The sequence below is a fragment of the Apus apus genome, chromosome 18 (assembly GCF_020740795.1).
Source record: "Apus apus isolate bApuApu2 chromosome 18, bApuApu2.pri.cur, whole genome shotgun sequence".
Taxonomy (NCBI): domain Eukaryota; kingdom Metazoa; phylum Chordata; class Aves; order Apodiformes; family Apodidae; genus Apus; species Apus apus.
The window spans coordinates 8,235,409-8,254,060 of NC_067299.1; the positions used below are offsets into that span (position 1 = coordinate 8,235,409).

The following is an 18,652-nucleotide window of genomic DNA, read 5'->3' on the forward strand; positions in this document are numbered from 1 at the left end:
AGCTCTTTACAATATTTATTGTCCTTTTATTAGAGGAGAGTTAGAACTTTGTGGTCCATGTCTCTCTTCCACCAATGGAAGCCAGGTGCCTTGGTTACATGTATTCAAAATTTGCAAAGCTTTAGGGGTGCACAGAGGTGGAAGATTGTTTTAGGCTTGTCTATTCTGCTGTAGCCGTTGTCATTCATCCAGAATAGAATTTACAACCTCAACGTCATCATTTAATGTCCTCTTGTCTTTCCTGATATGTCAGTGACCCTGTTTGACTTGGAAACGTTCAGATTCTTGAAGGTGACCCCATCATTACTGGGAGGGCTAAGAGAGTTGGAGCGTTTAGTGTTTAAGCAAATATCTCACCTGCTTTTGTAGTGTCACTGCGTTGCTCAGCTCTCCTAGTGACTCTCAGCTAATGAGCACCGTGGGTTCAGAGGAGCCAAGGCTCTTAGTCACCTCACCGATACTCAGCAGCTTGTTCCTGGGTTGGTTTGCATCCTGGTGAGTGCTCCATCTCTGCATACCTGCGGTGAAGGGTGTGGTGTCTCCTCTTTAACCACTTAGATCCCTGCAAAGCACTGATACAAAGGCTCCGTGGAGGGCAAGAGGAAGAAGTGTTGGCCTGGCCAGAGCATACAGGTTCTGCTCAGGAAAGGCAAATGCACGTAGTGTAGCTGCCAAAAGGGAACACTTGTGCCATCCCTGGAGTATGCATTTCAGCCCTGTGGGTTTTACTTTGGTCTCCTGTCTCCTGCAGAGTATCAGATTTATCTACCTTCAGCTGATCACCTGGGACTGCTGTGGTCCCCTGGATCTTGTCAGTGCAAGATCCTGCCAGCTGAACAAACACCAGCCTGGAACTGCCGCACAACTGAACTGAGTTCTGTCTAGAAACCTGGGGAAATTAAATCAGTCCCAATGCTTTCTCCTTAGCTTATTGTCATTCCACACATATATTTTTAGGCTTTGTGTGGCACTCCTAGCTGTCTGGTGGCAGGGATGATTTTCCTTTATACACATCTGCTTTCCAAGGATGCAAACCCTGGTTCAGTGTCCTTGTTTGCTGCCTCATGTTTATGTAATAAAAGAAGGAAAATACAGCAAACCTCAGCAGTTCAAACATGGAATTTCATGGTGCTGAGCCCTCTAAATACAGAAAGTATGGGAGGTCAAATAAAATCCTCCTATAGGAAAGGGTGCAGGTGCAGTTGCTGTAGCAGTATAAAAGATCCTTCTTCTAGACCAGCAACACCAGTTCAAAACATGACTTAACAGTCCAAATCTTGGTGCTGTGCAGCCATGCTACTCATTTGTACTGGGTTGGCTCTATCTGTGTGGTCTCATTGATTCATGTGTCCCTAATCTAAAGAAGCAGGTATTCAGCTTGTTTTGTGAGAGCTTTACAAACCACTCCACGCTCAAATGCAAATACTTAATAACTGAAGCTTAAGGATCATATGATTCTTTAGAGAGCAAATCTGGTGGTTCTGATTTGTACATGTATTTGGCAGATTATAGGTTTATCACTGACAACTAATCCTTTAAAGAACTGTGGCTTAATTCCTTTTGTTAACTAATTAAAAAAAAAAGAAGAGAAAGAAGTTAAAGCTGTAATTAGACCTATTAAAATATGTATTACTCAATGCTCTATACAAGTAGGATAAATGTATAATTAGGAGGTTTGTCCAAACATGATTGCAGCTGGTCACGTGTCCTAGGCCATCAAACATTCTTGTCTGCATGAGATCGAGAGTAAAGTCAATATGAAAATGTGAATGTAAACCATGAAATACTTTGCAGAGAAAACACAGGAACTATTTTTTTGGCGTATTGTAAATATTTCATTCAAATAATGAAAGCTTTTTCCAGATTAAAATTCTGGACGGGTTGTGTTACACCTATAACTGCTGGTAGTGCCATCGACAACAGGGATCAGACCAGGTCCAGCCGAGCCCAGGATCTGGTTCTGCTGTTTCCTATGGTTTGCTGATAGCTTAAGAAATGGAGAAGTTAGTAGGTAGTGCTTTCCTGTTAGTGATGGGTGCATTCCCTGAGGCATAGGGATTTGTTTGCCTTCCAAAACTCATGTCTGTTTTGGACCCAGTTTCTTTTCTGTTTGGGTTTGTCAGTTTTCAAATTGCAAAGTAGCAGAGTCTTCAGCTTTGGAACTAGGGAATGTTTTTCCTTCCCAAGAGCCAAGAGGTGGGAAGAAAGAGCAGGGCCCTTGACTTCTTTCCCTCACATACACATGTGTGAGAGCTTTCTCTGTGCCATAGTTTCTGGTGGTGGCACCTCTTGAGGGGAAGGTGAAGAGGTGGCACCTCTTCCACCAGGAAGCCTGTTCTGAGTCTCTGTCAGCCACCATCCCTATTGTATGTTGATGGTGGATTGTATATTGGAATCTTCTCTGGATTGTGTCTCATCAGCCCCTTTGTGGTGCACATGGGTTGGAGAAAGGGACTCTGAGCACCTTTGCATCCTAAACTGCTCCCAGAGCTCACAGCAGTCCCACTGTATGGTTCGATATTCCTAGGGTAGCCCCTCTCCAGCTGTCCATGGCCAAGCTGGTGCCAAGGAGCTCTGGTGCAGCAGGATGTGATGGCCACTATCTCTGTAGCTCCTGAGGCTGCAGCAGAGGCAGGGAGAGGGGTTTCTGCCATACAGGCATTTGAAGAAAACCACTGCATCTCTACAAACCAGGAGATGTTGGCAGCTCTCCTGGAGATGCAGGCGTTTCTGATGTCACTGCTAACCAAAACTGAAGACATAAATACATTGCTTGCCCTAAGAGCTCTTTGTTTCAAAAAACCTTCAGTTGCAAGCACTGACCCAGAGAAAAGACATGGAAGTACTGAGGTTGCTGGGCTTAACCTATGGAAAAGGAATAAGCTCAGGTGCTGAAAGCTGACTGAGATGTTTTCCATTTTCCTGCCAGAGTGAGAACTATTTGCACAGATGAACAAATTACAGAAGTGCTCCAAAGTAGTGCAGAAGGGAATAAGCTGCTTTAACATTTCTCCATTTCTGCTTGGAGAACAGTGAAATTAAGTCTTAGCTGTCTATGCTGCTTTGAAGCACAGAGAATTTAGAGAAGAATTTGCCTGATGTCAGCCCTTTTTGTCTCTCTAAACTGCTGAAAATCCTGGGGTAGGAGAGAGAGCAAAAAGCACTTGGGGGATGGAGAGGAGATGGAAATGTCCTGCTGGCTCCGAGGAGGAGAGCAGAGCTTCCTCTGCATGGGCAACACCCCACTTTCCCATTTGTTTATGTTGGTTGTCATGTTCACAGGCACTCAGAGATGTGCACAGGGGTGCATATGTATATAAATACACCCACACATAAACCAGCAGTTGTCTCTGTTGCACACACAGTGGTTTTGGGACCAGTTTCTAAGTGGTTTATGGTATGTCTGTGGTCCAAATGAGTAGCAACAGAAGAATTTTGGAGTTGTTTTCTTGTTTGCATTTTTTTTCTTCCTATATGAAAAATGAAAAGATCAGGCCTCTCTCTGGGAGGACAGCTTTTTGTCTTGGGGAGCTACCCTGCTGTCCCTCTTCAGAGATGATCAAAACTTACATTTTGACTGACTGACTAGAGATGGAAGACTGAGGGTTCTAACCTACTGTAACAAGTTACTGCATGGCTTGTTGTCTAGGTTCACAGTAGTCTGTGTGCTAGTCAAAGATCAGAAGAGGTTTTTCAGTGGGATAAGAAGAGGTATTAGCTCTTTAATCCTAGATATTGAGCTCTAAAACCAGGCACAACATAGAACTGATTATAAATAATTGCCTAATACTGTTTCAGACTTTAGTATGTTTTTTTGCCTAGTTATACCTAAATAGCCACATTGTGTTCTTCATCATCTTGGGAGGACAATGCCATCCATGTCTTTATGTGGATTATGCTTTTCTAAGACTGCTCCTGTTTCCAATTGAAGGCAGAATCTCATGACTTAAACATGGAAACTGCTGCTTCAGGGAACACAGTTTAAGTATTCAAAAGATACTGGGGTGTGTGAGCATGGGGTAAGACCAGGAGGAGGATTCAAGGAGGAACTGGGAGAGTAGAGTGAACATGTTACTTGTTGCAGGTGATTTAATTGTACTGGGACTCTGATTCAGTGATGGAACCGAGTCACTCTTCACCACAAAAGGAAATCTTGTGTGGTTTTCCTGCTTTATGGAGGGATGGTAAGAGGAATCATATTACAGCATTACTTGGAGGAAATTCCTCTCCAGTGTGTCCACTGGGAGTGATACTGGCTGGTGACCTCAAACTTGTGTCGTTTTCGTGTAGGTATTTCAAATTTGAGGAACATTCAGTGGATTTGCCATCTTCTCATACTACAGGTGTAACCAGCACTGCCTACACACTCATTCCAGGTCTGGCAGGTGACTATTTTGCCTGTCACACTCTCTCTGATCCACACCTGAACCTCTTAATAAAAGAAAATCAGCCTCCAGTTCCCTCGCTTTCTAATTCTGCGTGACTAAGTCGTGCAGCATGTTTTAAATACTGTTGCCCGTTCCAGATACATTGGTTACCCGTGCACCAATCATTGTCAGCATATTTCTGCAGTGGAGTAGTTTGGCAGTGGGTAATTGGCATAAATGTAATGGCTTGAGTCACAGTATTGCCCTTTCTGCATCCACCCACGGGTGCCTCTTACGTACGTGCAGCTTTTGGGAGACCTGTGAGTGGCAGCAGCTCTGCAAAAACACCCTGCCAGCAAGCAAGGAACTTGTATGCACTCAGAAAACAGGTATCAGGGCAGAACTGACATCAAAAGAAGAGGAAGTGAAGAGTGCAGAAAAGTATTTGGTTTGTGTGACTATAGGAATCCTCTAGAAATTCTTTTCAACCAGGGGACTGCAGTGAGGGAAACAAATGTGTCAGTGGTGGATCTGGGTCTGCTGGTGGATGTATTTATGACTGAGGCACGTGGCTTGATGTCATTTTCCACTGGAGAATGAGAGCCCTGGATTCTGGCTTAGCTTTGCTGTAGGGCACAAAGTCAGTCACTTCCCTGCAACTCAACTTTTCCCCATGTGTAGAAGGGGAATCAGTAACTGCTCAGTGTTCTGAAGCCACTTTCATGCTTAAGGATGTACAGCATCCCTGCTGTTCTTCTCCCAAATCTTCTCTAGAATAATAACAGTAAATTGGAATTTGTAGAGGCTACATTTGTAGAAACAGATTTCCCTGTCTTTACAGTTTTCTGCAATTGACTGTTTAATTTCTGCACCTGCAAGTATTTCTGGGTGTAGCTCCAACTGCTTAGATGTCTGAGAACTTGATTGTGTTCATGTATCAGGCATTTAGGCATCAAAGTGTCGTGCCTTGTGCCTTCACACAGCAGCTCCTAGAAAAGTGCAAGTGGGGAAGAGGCCAGCTAGAAAATCAGGTCCTTGCAGTGGAGGAAAGTGCTGGCTGAAACAGGGGAATGGGCCATGAAGAAAGTTGGATTAGATGAACCATTCCCTGTTGTCCATCTTGGGCTGTGTCGTGCTGAATGCAAGGCCCTCTCCTCCTGCTGTTGAGATGCCCTTTACTCAGAGGGACACGTTATTCTCTGGGCAGCTTAGGGCCTTTTGCTGCTTGTGCTGTTGCCTTGAATGGTCCTGGATCAGATACCTGGTGCTGCTACTTAGGAGCACACTGCTGTTCCCATGGCTCACAGTAAAGCTCAAGTCTTCTCTCTGCTTAATTCCCATGGTGTCCCTGCCCATGCAGGGGGGTTGAAACTAGATGATCTTTAAGGTCCTTTCCAACCCTAACCAGGCTGTGATTCTGTGATTCTTACTGGGTGCATCTCAGCTCAGATTGTAACTGAGGTTTTTCAGAGGTGTTCAGTGTTGGCTTCTTTTGCCTTCCTGCTGTGAGGGGGAGGTTCATGTTGGTTTTTTTCCAGGGTAAGTGGGGTGAGATAAGTGCTCAGCACATTTGGAAAACTTCCCTTGTTCAGCAGCTTCTGATGAAGGAAAAAAGCAAGAGTTTGGGGGACTGCACGTTCAACTCTTTCACAGTGTTGAACAGCCTCTAGGATTTCGCCAGTCTTAACTTGTCCCTTGGCATGCTGGGGAGGTTGGGATGGTGCTCAGCAGGTATGGCTCTTCTGGGCGCCAGGGCAGGAGTTGTTACACTCTGCCCTCCTCCCCAAACCTTCCCCAGTTGGTGCAGACTGCTGGCTCTTGGGCTTAGCTTGAGAACAGACTGAGGCTCCTCTACCTGCCTTAGAATACCTTTTTGAGTGTCACTCATGTATTATTACTACTCTTCTTTCATGCCTACAAGTCTTCACCAAAAGATGGTCCCTTTCCTCCCCAGGAAGAGAGAAATGAAAAGAGTCTGGAGGTTTGTTATTTTTTCAATAATCCACCCTAGAGGGCCAATTTCCAGTCACATCAGTTTATATTTCCCTGTTTGTGCAGCTTTCGCTGTTGTCCACTGCATTCAAAGCCAGGAGAGGAGACTTGCTGACATGTTTGCTTCCTTTTCTCAGTATTTCTGGCTGCTTGTGCTCTCACGAGGTCTGGTTGGCATCGGTGAAGCAAGTTACTCCACTATTGCACCCACCATCATAGGAGACCTTTTCACCAAAAACACTAGGACCCTCATGCTGTCTGTTTTCTACTTTGCAATTCCTCTCGGCAGGTAAGTGACCAAATGCTCCTCTCATCTGCTTTTGGCTCTTTGCTTGAGGCAAGCTCACATAGATCTTAAGTTGCTGCTGCTGATAGTTCTTGTGTCTTTGGTTGGAATGGTTAAGACAGGAAAATATTGTGAGCAGTGACTAATTAGTTGCAGGAACTGGATTCTTTTTCTAGCCCTGTTACTGTTTCGTGTGTGACTTCTGGGAATTAGTGGGAAGGGGTTGGTTTTTTTTACAGCAATGGGGGGAAATGGAATAAAAATATTTTAGCTGATTTTTTTTTTAGCATGATTAAATGAAAACGATCCTTTTTAATGATCTTATATTGGTTCTCTGAATCATTGTTTCATTCATTTGAGGGCCTGGCCTTCTTTAGGCAATGCCTGTCAGGTTACTGTGAAATCAAGAGCTCTTAAGACACTGGGCTGGGTTTTCAAAAGGGAGCAAATAGGTACCCACTTGTGTGTGACCATCTACACGTCAGGCTTCAAAAGGAGCGTGCTGTGTAACATGCACAATTTGAAATTTGGACTTCTAGAAGAATTTTTAGTCTAAGCTCAAATTCTGCACAAGCTTCAATTTGGGCAAACTGACTAAGTTAGTACAATGCAGCTGAGCCAGTCTTAGATGTCTTGGCAGTTGCAATAGCAGTGGGCAGTCTGTGTTAGTGCCATGGCCACTGGAACAGCACTGGGCAGAAATGGTGAAGACTTGTGCAGACAAAGCTGAAGAGAAGAACTGTGCTGATCTTTCCCTCTCTGTCTTGACACAGAGCAGTGGAGAACAGCCAAGCCATTAGATGCTTGATGGAAGCAACAGACTCAGATTTGGAGCAGTTATTTCCTCTGGTGATTTCTTTCAGTTGTGTCACCTTATCACCCCAATGCAGTTTGTGATTGTTGGGACAGGAGGGAATCTCTGCTTTGTTGTTGTTGGTTTTAAATAATGACTGACCCTGTGTTGTGAGGTTGTAGGCAGGGTGGGCTGACATATTTTGCATACCTATTCCCAGAGATGGACAACATCATCTGCAAAAGTGGCATCGTGTGTTCATTTCCAGCAGGGAAAACAAGGGCAGCAGTTTAACCCCCCCAAACTTGGGGGGAAAAAAACCTTCTGGTTTAGGGTGGTGCCTTTTACAAGTTAGAGAACTCACCCCTGGGAGAAAACTCACAAACATCCATTTGCTCTTGAGGAAAGAGAGCCACATCCTTAGCTGGTGAAAAGAGTATTTTCCCAAGAGGGCCAAGGATGCAAAAGATTTACATAGAGAAGTCAGTGAACTATGGCTAGCAAGAAATGACCAATATTTATCCTGTTAAGCCCAATTCTGGGACTTAATTATCTCAATATCCAACAGAAGTTTGGATCCATGGTTGGTTTTTAAAGTCCATCTGTGTAAAAAGCCCAGTTGGAGGGTGGTAATAGATGACAGCCTCTCAAACTTAGCAGAATGTTCAGATTCTTTTTGGGTTTTTTAATAAGCTTATGGAAAGTGGTTTCTTCATCAGTAATTAGAACCAAGTACTTTTAAATGGCAAGGAAAAAGGTACTGATAGGATATGGTGTGCCCTTGAAGGGCACTTCTTAACTGCAAGCTTGAACATAAAATCAAGTATTTGTATTACTGCCCAGAAAGGCCTGATGTAGAAATCAAATGGGGAAATAAATTCTTTTCTGAGGCTGTATTTCTATCCACTGTAGATTGAAAGGTCAGCTATAAATGTGAGATCAGTGTCTGAATTTCCATCGAATTTGAGCATTTGTAGATCAAGAGTGCTGGGAAGAGTGACATGCCAACCATCATCAGCTCCAGCCACCGTGTTTCTTCCCACAGGAGAAGAAAGCCTAGGACAAACAATTGCTTGTGATCTCTTTTTAGATTTAAGAACAGCTCTGACTCTCATCTTTGTGCTCCTTGCAGTGGCTTGGGGTACATCACGGGGTCAAGTGTGAAGCAGGTTGCTGGAGACTGGCACTGGGCACTGCGGGTAAGTCACTCCCCACAGCATTGTCATGACAGCTGTGCTGGCTGATCAGTGCTAGGAAGAGGTCTGTCACACAGCTACTTGACCTGTTATTATATGTAGAAGGTGAAGGATTATGAGGGTGTTGGGGTTGTTCAGCCTGGAGAAGAGAAGGCTCCAGGGAGACCTTAGAGCACCTTCCAGTGCCTGAAGGGGCTCCAGGAAAGCTGGGGAGGGGCTTGGGACAAGGGCAGGGAGGGAGAGGACAAGGGGGGATGGATTAAAACTGGAGGAGGGGAGATTTAGATGATACATTAGGAGGAAATTATTGAGTGTGAGAGTGTTGAGAGACTGGCCCAGGTTGCCCAGGGAAGCTGTGGCTGCCCCATCCCTGGCAGTGTTGAAGGGCAGGTTGAATGGGGCTTGGAGCAACCTGGTCTGGTGGGAAGTGTCCCTGCCCATGCAGAAGGGGTTGGATCTAGATGATCTTGAAGGTCCCTTCCGACCCAAACCGTTCTATTGATTCTATGATTGGGAAGCACATTGGTGGATATTGAGTGAGTGGCAGATTCATTCTCTAATCACATGAGAGAGGTACGTGGTTTTCTTCCCCTCTCTGGTAGCAAGAATTTCCCAATCACTTTATTTATCAGTCAGCCATGATTTCTTCATGAGGATGGGAAGATGAGGCATTGGCCTTAAATCAACTCCACAGCCTTTCAGTCCCCTGCTGTCAAGAAACCCCGAGAATGGCTTCCTGCTTTGAGGAAAAAACACTTTGTTCCAGTTTCCGCTTGTTTTTCTGCCCTGAGACAGTCGGTTTCCTTCTATTTTAACCCCTTGGGACCTTGATAAATGTGTTGAAAAGATAATACACTCCAATCACATAGGCACAGACAGATCCTGCACACAGAGATGTCTTGAAAGCGCTGGGAGGAAGTGGCCCAGCAGAACTGTTCTCTGACCTTTGGCAGCCGGGGTGGCACGAGCCCCCACGAGGTGCATTCTCTGCCTCTGGCCCTTGGTGAAGACAAAGAATCTCATGAAGCTCAGGTCAATACCAGTTATAATAGCAGGTGATGAAATACACGGGTTCCCATCTCAAGCAAATGTGCCCCTTCTGTGGCACAAGCCCCTTCCCTCCCTGGCCAGCAAGGATAAGCAAAGCTAGGGAAATCACCATCACCACTTCATCTGCAGTCAGGAGAGTGGAGCGAAGTTTCCAGCTGTGAACCTGAAATGAAAAGTTTAATAGCCTGCAGCTTCACACCCAGAGGGTGGCTGCTTCATTCAGCAGCACAAATACCTTCAGGGTGAAATTACCTTTTGAGCAGAGGCCAGCCCAAGGAATAAGAAACCCCAGAGCCCCTCCCCCTGGTCCCTGGGCTTTAATGAGGCTGATACATTGGAGGGCTCTTGTGTTTCTACCCAAAAACTCAAATGATTAATTTGTGCAAAGAAATCCTCATGAGCATCTTTCTCTTCCAGTGAAGGCTCCATAGTTATCATGCTGAGAGATCCAGGCTATCTGCAAGACTATTTCTCTTGTGGGTCATCATTTCCACTGTAAATGACACGTTGATGTGTGATTCCTTGACCGTGGAAAATCATGGGGAGCCTGACAAGCTGCACACTTCTCTGATGGTAGCTTTGGACAGCCTTGCTTTGCTTTTGTAATCAAAGAACACATGTTGAAAGCTTTCAGACATCAGTGTAAAGCAGCCTCCATCCCCGTGGCCATCCCTGTGCCCTTGCAAGATGTGAAGGCTTCCCTCTGTGATCTCCTGTGGTCTCCAAAGCCACGGGAGGGCAGGAATCATCTGTGCTTCACGGGCTGAACAAGGCAGAAGGGCACATTGGCAAGTGGCAGCTTTGTCTCTGGATCTAACACTAATGTCACTGTTTCACTGGAGCATTACTGAGTATCCATGGATATTGTCCTGTCAAAGGATTAAGCCTTTAGATAAATATCAAAGAGAGTTTAAATTATATGACCCTAGAAAATCCCAGGATTTCCATATTTTTTTTTTTTACTAGTGCTGTGTCTTGTATTCCCTGCACAAGGGATTTTAATGACTTTCTAGTTCTGAAATATTTTTGTCTTCCCTTCCCTAGAAGAATTCTGAGTTGCCATCTCTGGATGTGGAACATTGTCCTATGTGTACAGGCTGTTCCCAGGTTATTATTGGAAGATGTTGTTGTGGTGGGTTTTTTTTTTAATCAGGAATTTGTTTTTAAAATAGCATGTGTAGCAGAGTGTTCCTATTTTCCTTACAGAGCTCTTTTCCATTCAAACAATGATGGAATTTCAGTGTCAAAACAAGAATCGTGTCTGGAGCTTGCAAAACAATGTGGGATCTTTGTGTTTTGTCTAGTGATTGGGAGAAAGGATTGGCAACTGGGAAACCTGAGGAACCCTTGAAAGTGCTGTTTTCCTGTCATCCAGCCTGAATTGTCAATGTTTGTTGATCTGCTGTACACTGAAGCTGCCTGAAAATGGGAAGCCATTGTGGGTTAGCTGGAAGAGGGATGCATGTCAAGCAAGGATTTTCAAATCCAGTGTGCTCCCTACATCCAGAAATCTTTTGCCTGGTCTCATTGCTTCTCAAAGGCTTCTGTGCTCCACCAGAAAACAGTTGGTTTCTCAGCCCAGCTGGGAAGAGCTTTCCAAAGGGTTAAACATGAGTGAAGAACTGTATTTTGGTGAATCTTGGTACTTTACTAACACAAAGAAATGGGCTGCCTTAACCAGAGTGTTCTCCAAGCTGCTTCCAGAGTTCAGGGAATGTCAGAGAGGAAGGAAAGGAGCAGATGCCTCAGTGTGCTCACAGGGTCTGTCTTGCTGCAAAGAATCGAGTCGCTGGAATGAAACTAATGTAATCTGGTTCTTCCTGACCAGTCAAAGCAAACCCTGCTGACTCCTGTGCTAATTCCCTGATCCTTTTTTGCAGGTATCTCCACTCTTGGGAATGATAACAGGGACACTCATCTTGATATTTGTACCTGCTGCTAAAAGAGGAAATGTTGAACAACTTGGGGGACAGCTGAAGGCTCGGACCTCGTGGCTAAGAGACATGAAAGCACTAATTAGAAAGTAAGAGCACCCTAGTCAAAAGCATGCTTTCCTCTAATGCTTAATTGGAACATCCAATGCCCAGTGATTCTTAGTGAGACTGGAAAGTGATGACATGCAGGGAGTTGGACCTAGGAAAGAAAATCACAGTTGTATTTTCACAAGGTATCGACCGCAGTGACAATGATGGATCTCAGCTTTTGCTCTAACCTTTCCAAGATTGAGATCTAAGAGAGAGTCTGCTTTGTTTGGCTCATACTTCAGACAAATCAAGGCTTTTGAAGTGTATAAATTGCTGTGTTCCTGTATTAATTGCTGTGCCACTGTTGTTCAGATGCTTAGATCCTTTTTCCTCCTTGAAAGAGCAGCTCTGCTGAGGTGAACAAGGGAGTTAAACGCCAGAGCAATTGAAGAGGAGAAAATACACAAAAGCTTGCACTACATGGCAAGTTTATGTATGTTATACAGCCACGTGGGACTGAATTCATGAGCACTGAATGTCCTTGGGTGTTTGTATATGTGGACAAATGATCACATGTTCATGAGTATTTAAGCAGCTGCACTTGCTTCCATAAAGCTGCCTGGGAATGTGCAAATATTTGCAGTTGTGGACTCAGTGCTACTTCAGAATTCTGACCAGGCACTAATGGTGTCCTTCATTTTTAGAACTACTGGCTAAAATGCCTTCCTGATGTTGTCATCCACTACCAAAGGTGTATGAGAAGTGATGATGGTTGATTTATCAGTATTTCTGTATTCATTTTTTCGTTACTAGTAGTAATCCTATGGTGGCATGGACGGGGAGGGAGATGGGAGATGGGACACTGGTAATCCAGATAAACAGGTGATATTACAGTGAAGGGCAACAAGGCTGGTGAGGGATTTGGAGGGCAGGTCATAGGAGAGGCTGAGGAAATTGGGGTTGTTTAGTCTGAAGAAGAGAAGGCTGAGGGGAGATCTTCTTGTTCTCTGCAATACCTGAAGGGATGTTGTAGAGAGGCTGGTGTTGGTCTCCTCTACCAAGTAACCAGTGATAGGACAAGAGGAAATGGGTTTAAGTTGTGCCAGGGGAGGTTTAGGTTGGATATTAGGAAACATTTCTTTACTGAAAGAGTGGTGAGGCCTTGGAATGGGCTGCCCAAGGAGGTGGTGGAGTCACCATCCCTGGAGGTGTCTCAAGAAGTGTTTAGATGTGATGCTTCAGGATATAGTTTAGTGGCTGTGGTGTCTGGGTTACTGTTGGACTTGATGATCCTGAAAGTCTTTTCCAACCTTAATGGTTCTATGGAAGTCTTAGTGACTGATTGTCTTCTGAAACGTTCCCATGAACACGTTCCCACGCCTCTTTGAAACAGCTCTGAGGTAAAGTATGTTATTACCAATACAGCATCATGTATGAAGAAGTCTTCCATGTCTCTCATTCTCCATTGCTTTGTACCTTGTATTATCTGTTCCCCTTGGCAAAGGGAGGTGGCTGGTACAGGGGAACACTGTGTTTTGTCAGTGAAGCACAAGCTTCTGGCTCCTGCTCTTTCACTTTTCCCTCTAAACCTTCTCTTGGCTTTGCCTCTGGTGTCTCCACAGCCGCAGCTACGTGTTCTCCTCGTTGGCCACCTCAGCTGTCTCCTTTGCCACAGGGGCACTTGGCATGTGGATCCCTCTCTACCTTCACAGAGCACAGGTGGTGCAGAAGACGGCAGAGACCTGCAGCTCACCGCCCTGTGGCACCAAAGATAGGTGGGATTCTTACTCCACTGCTTTAGAAGAGGGGGAGAAGGGGGTGAGGGCTTATTTACTAGAGGAAACAGGCAAGTCCCACGGAGTCAAGTTACTAGAATGTCTGTAATTTCCTCTAGGTCTTTGCAACAATGATAGGAAATGCTGAGATTGTAAACTAGGTTTTATTTCTCTTCTTTTCTTCATGGCATGAAGTCAGAGCAAGGGACAAGCAATGACCTCAGCTCTGTCTTAGTTCCCAGGCTATAGTGCAGAAGCAGAAAACAGACTGATGTCTTTACCCTAGAAGATGCTTGAAGAGCTGGGAGAGAATTTGGTTTCTTAACAGCCCTGCTGTTCTCTGTGATAGCAGAGAACCAGCAGAGGATCAGCTGGCAGGTTGTGTAGCCACGCTGGTTGCTGTAATTGAGGGTTCTCCTGAGGCTGCTCACCCTGAAGCCTTCAGTTCCTGTGTGAGGGAGGGCTTCCCTGTGTCCCATTGCTCTGTGCATCACTGTGGGTGCTGAGTTTTGCTGAAAAATGGTGCAGAGATCTGGGATGCATTGGTCTGGATGGCTCCATGTTATAGGGTGGCCTGGTTTTTCAGTCCCAGTTACATACTTTCACCTGCAGCACATAAGCTAAGGGAAGTAATTCATCATTTTGTGCTTTCCCATGATGGCACAGAACATAAAATGCTAAAAAAAGCCTATTTATCCAGGTGAATAAAAGATAAAAACCCCTGCCTTTTGTCAGCCCCTTTGCTTTTTAGCTTGGAAGGGAAAAATAACATTAGGAAACCTTCTTGCTGTGGCTGACACAGTCTCCCATCTCAAGCAAACTACTTAGTGGTTTGGAGTAGCATCAAGTAGAGAGCCCAGTGGGCAGCCTCAGTCTCTTCTGCAAAAATGTGGTGAGCAGAAAATACAGCTCCAGTCAGGCTGCCCATCTGCTGTTTACAAAGAAAGTTTTCCACTCCTTGATGACACCTGTCTTGGGAGCTGTCCTGGAGCTTCTCTCATGTGGTTGCCAAAGACTCTGTAATCCAAGCCCTGCACATGCAATATGGAAAATCCGTGACAACTCCTGGCTCTTTAATTTTAAATTAACACGTTTCAAGTGTGTAACGTAACAGCAAAATAATCTAATCAGGCTTCTTTGAAGTGGTCTGAAAGGAGTTGGAAGCTCAGAGTATATTGAAAGTCACTGGTATTTAGTCTTGTTAGGTTTTCTTTCCCTTCAGCTCCCTGCTCTGTCCACGATTTCCCTTTACATGATCCATGTGCAGGTTATTACTTAGGTTTGGGCACAGGGTGCAAACTGGAGCACAGGAGGTTCCACATAAACATGAGTCCAGTGCAGAGCCACAAAGATGGTGGAGTGAAACATCTCCCTTACGAGGAAAGGCTGAGGGAGTTGGGTCTGAGGGGTGACCTCATCAATGTTTATAAACATGGAAAGGGTGAAGTGTCAGGAGGATGGAGCCAGGTTCTTCTCAGTGCAGCGCGCTTGATAGGAGGTGCAGCTCCACACAAAGAAGCAGTATGAGCCCTTTGCATCTCTGTGTGTGTTGATCTATGCCTGTGCACCAGGCTGAGTTTCATCTGCAGGTTTTCCCTCGGCGTGGGGGACAGCAGGGAGCTGAAATCACAAGCACTCAGCAGGGAGCTCTTTTGTTTTAAACTTGCAAAGCCAACACTCAGCTTTCCATTAACCGGTTCACCCTAATCATTTGTTCAAAGTCCATGCCTATTTGGGGAGTAACTCCCCCCACCCACCCCTCCCAAATATAACTGTCTCTTTGTTTCTTTTTCTTGAATAGCTTGATCTTTGGAGCCATCACCTGCTTCACTGGTTTCCTGGGTGTGATCACAGGGGCTGGGGCAACCAAATGGTGCCGGTTAAAAACCCAGCGAGCTGATCCTCTTGTCTGTGCTGTTGGCATGCTTGGATCAGCCATCTTCATCTGTCTGATCTTCGTGGCTGCCAAGAGCAGCATTGTGGGAGCCTATGTAAGTATAACCCCTTGCATGTGCCAGCCTCACTCCCTCTACCAGACTCCTTAGAAGACTTGTGCCTTGTCCCTGCAGGAAGCCTGAGACGGTGGTCTTGGTGTTCCCCTTCTGAATGGCCTGCATTTTGGCACAATCTAGATGTGCCTGCAGGGAAAATGGTATCTCAGCTGCTTATCCCCTTGCTGACTCATCAGAATTTAAAGCTGGGGAGGTAGGGTGTGCGTGGAAAGCCACAGTTCCCTGCCATTGGGTTTGTTCTGTCTACACCTCTACCTGGACCTCTGTTGCTCTTGCCTTGATGTTTTGGTACAGGAGAACTGGCCACTTCCCTTACCATAAGGGTGTTGTAGCTGCAGTGGTACCAAATTACAGTGTAATTTGTCTGTGGGCATGCTTTTGACTACCTGTAAGCACTGTTAATTTCCATAGCTAGGCAACTTGCTGCAGACCAACAGTAATTACCATGTCATTCCAATTTGTTGTTATCTGTCTTGTCATAGCACCTGAAAGTCCTAAGTCACAGCCCAGGAAACCACAATACTTGGTGTTGCACAAATGCAGATCAAAATATGGCCCCTCCCACAGGGTTTATAATCAAAGTATATAAAAAGACATCAGATAGACCCAGAAAAGGAAATACTCCAGTATAATAACCCAGCCTCAGGCTAGAATCTTGCTTTCAGCAGAGGGTAGAATTCCAGTACCCTGAACAGGTCCCAGGTTCCCTCTCAATGTTACAGGGAGAAGCCTGACATCTGGGAGAAGTTTTTGAAGGGAAAGCTTGAGATGGCTGGAGTAGTGGGATAGTCCCTGCAAGCCAGCCCTTAGCTTGCACACTGCAGTGCACACTCCACCCAGCAAGAATTATTTTACAGTTACCCAACCAGCCACCCTCCTGCAGTTCCTTGTCACTGCATTTCTAGCACTAGCCCAGCCAGGGTTATTTTCTGAGTATTTCACTAGCTGCCCTTATCATGGGGAAGGACAAGAAGGAAGAGTGGAAGTTTAAAAACCTGAAGACAGAACCAAGAACGTACTCTGGCTGTTTAGAAAGTGTCAGAAAGAGATTCCATCCTCTGGTTTGTGGCACGTTCTTGGAGGAGCTTTTGATTGAGTGATCAGCAGAAAAATGATCACCCCAGACAACCTGTAAGAGGGTGTTACTGGTTGGCCAAGCATCAACCCTCCTCTCCTGGAGTCTTGGAGGGAAGGGATCTGTCACATCCCTTCCACCTCTTTGTGCAGCCAGACCTGTCATTTTCTCCTGTCTCAGACCTGATGACAGACATGTTAATTTGTGGTGTACAGTCTCTTTATGCAGAAAGTCCTCCCTTTCTAAGCTGGGATTACAGTTTTCAAAAATTTTGGTGGTCATTGCTCTCATTTTAATCTTTTCTTCTTAGATTGTTTCTTTTTAATAGCCATGTGACAATTCTGCACTGTGTATATATATAAATATAGATGGTTTTATTTAACCAATCTTAGACATAATTTATTTTATGACACATGAGCACTAAATCTAATAAAGCCATCTCTGATAGCTTCCTTGACAGCTGTGTTCTGCCTCTCATGCTGAAACAGCATCACTGAGTTCTTATGACTGGGAAAGCCAAGGTCTGTTCCCCACTAAGGTGGTGTTTCCAGACCTTCTGTGCTCTGACTGTCCTTAGGCTTTTGTCATTGCTCTCACCGTGCTAAAATGGAAGGGTTACTGGTTTTGGACCCCTCATTGGCTCAGAGCCTTTAAATTATCACATCCAAGCATTTAGACAGGTCCCCATGAGGGGGTGTTCTCTCCCAACAAGCTGTGGTGGCCACTGAACCACCATCTCCCTCCCTGCTGTACTTAACACTTGAGAGTTTTCAATTTCAACTGACACTGGCAGCAGCAAGAATTAGCAGAGCCCTTGCTTTTTTATTTTCCTTGGCTTTTGGGGTTTTGTTTATTTGGAAAAGACCTGCATCTCCTTTGGTATGATCACCTTGTCCCTTGGCAGCCTGTCACTGTCTGCTCTCTTCCTCCCCTGAACACATGTGCCTTTCCTCCCCTGCTCAGTCCTGTCTTGTGGGTGGCTTTGGTCCCTGAGGGCAGCTGCTGTTCCAGTTCTGTAGCAGCCACTCCTACCTGGAGCAGGTAGCCAGACTCCTGTTTTCCATCCAGTCTTTTTGTGCTAGTGCAGTAAATTATTGGCAGGGGTGGAAGTGGCTGGAAAGGTGGAATAAAACAACGTTCTCTGACACTTCTGCTTCAGTCTTGTGCTATCTTGCTTGGCTGCATAGTCCAGTCAGTCCTTACTCTGTGTTCCTTGGAGCGTGTGTGTCTTGTAGTCCAGCTCCTTCAAAGAGCAATTTGCATATCTTTAGGCCCCAGTCTTGCTGAAAGATGTGCTCTTTGAAATGTTGGGTTTCAAGCCTGTCTCTTGAAACCCATTAGCTGTGTGGCATCGTTGTGTTGCACTGCTCAGACATTTCAACAGCAGATTTTTAGACTAGTTTAAATCTCCAAATGACTGGAGAGAGATGCTTTGCTTTGCTTTCCTCTAGACACTGTTCCAAGTTCCTGGTCTACCTCCATTTCAACATCTATTTCAGTTCCTCAAGGACATTTTATTGCAGAAACAGCAACTTCCAGGGTAAAACCTTGCCATGGAGCTTTTACAGCACCTCAGGCTCAACTGCAGGGACCTTCTGTTGACATGGTGTTGGTGACATACCAACTTCTGAGGCATCCATACTGCCCAACACTGAGATGGAGTTAGACCTCCTTCAACTCCAAGAGTACATGAGGGAGACTTACCCACCATTTCAAAGAGAAATACAGATCATGAAGATGTAGAGAGTGAGGCACTTAGCAAATAGCCATGGCAGGAGTTTATAACCTGCTTAGATCCTGCTGAGTGTGTTGCTGGTGTGACCACTCTAAAACCTACTTTGCTAACATTTTTGGGGAAGCAATTTGCTAATGGGTCACTGAGGGGGACATAGCTTCTATCAGCTCCTCACAGATGAGCAACTGGCTGCCAAATGGAGATGGTGAGATATTCTGCAACACAGGTGAGTTCAGAGCAGGCTATACCTCTAGAGCTGAAGTCTCAGTGTAAAATGAGGCTTCTAAAAGTGTGGCAGGAGTTAAAACCATGGCCATTTCAGGAGCTGTTGATCTATTCTGGAGTCTGCCCTATTTGCAGTGAGCATCCCTAGAGTCTCTCTCCAGCAGAAATGCCACATATCCTCA

The 18,652-nt window shown here is 45.2% G+C and overlaps 1 protein-coding gene across 3 annotated transcripts in view; it reads left to right on the forward strand.

Moving 5' to 3' along the window:
* The window catches only part of LOC127392156 (sphingosine-1-phosphate transporter SPNS2-like), a 136,571-nt gene that overhangs the window by 77,049 nt on the left and 40,870 nt on the right, over window positions 1-18,652 (forward strand). For all 3 annotated transcript variants that reach the window (XR_007891201.1, XR_007891202.1, XM_051635770.1), the window contains exons 4-8: window positions 6,497-6,648; window positions 8,571-8,637; window positions 11,565-11,707; window positions 13,271-13,423; window positions 15,225-15,414. Coding sequence is in view for 1 of the 3 variants with exons in the window: in XM_051635770.1 (XP_051491730.1) it covers window positions 6,497-6,648; window positions 8,571-8,637; window positions 11,565-11,707; window positions 13,271-13,423; window positions 15,225-15,414 (705 nt within the window). In the remaining 2 variants the exon portion in view is untranslated. The remainder of the gene's footprint in view (window positions 1-6,496; window positions 6,649-8,570; window positions 8,638-11,564; window positions 11,708-13,270; window positions 13,424-15,224; window positions 15,415-18,652) is intronic.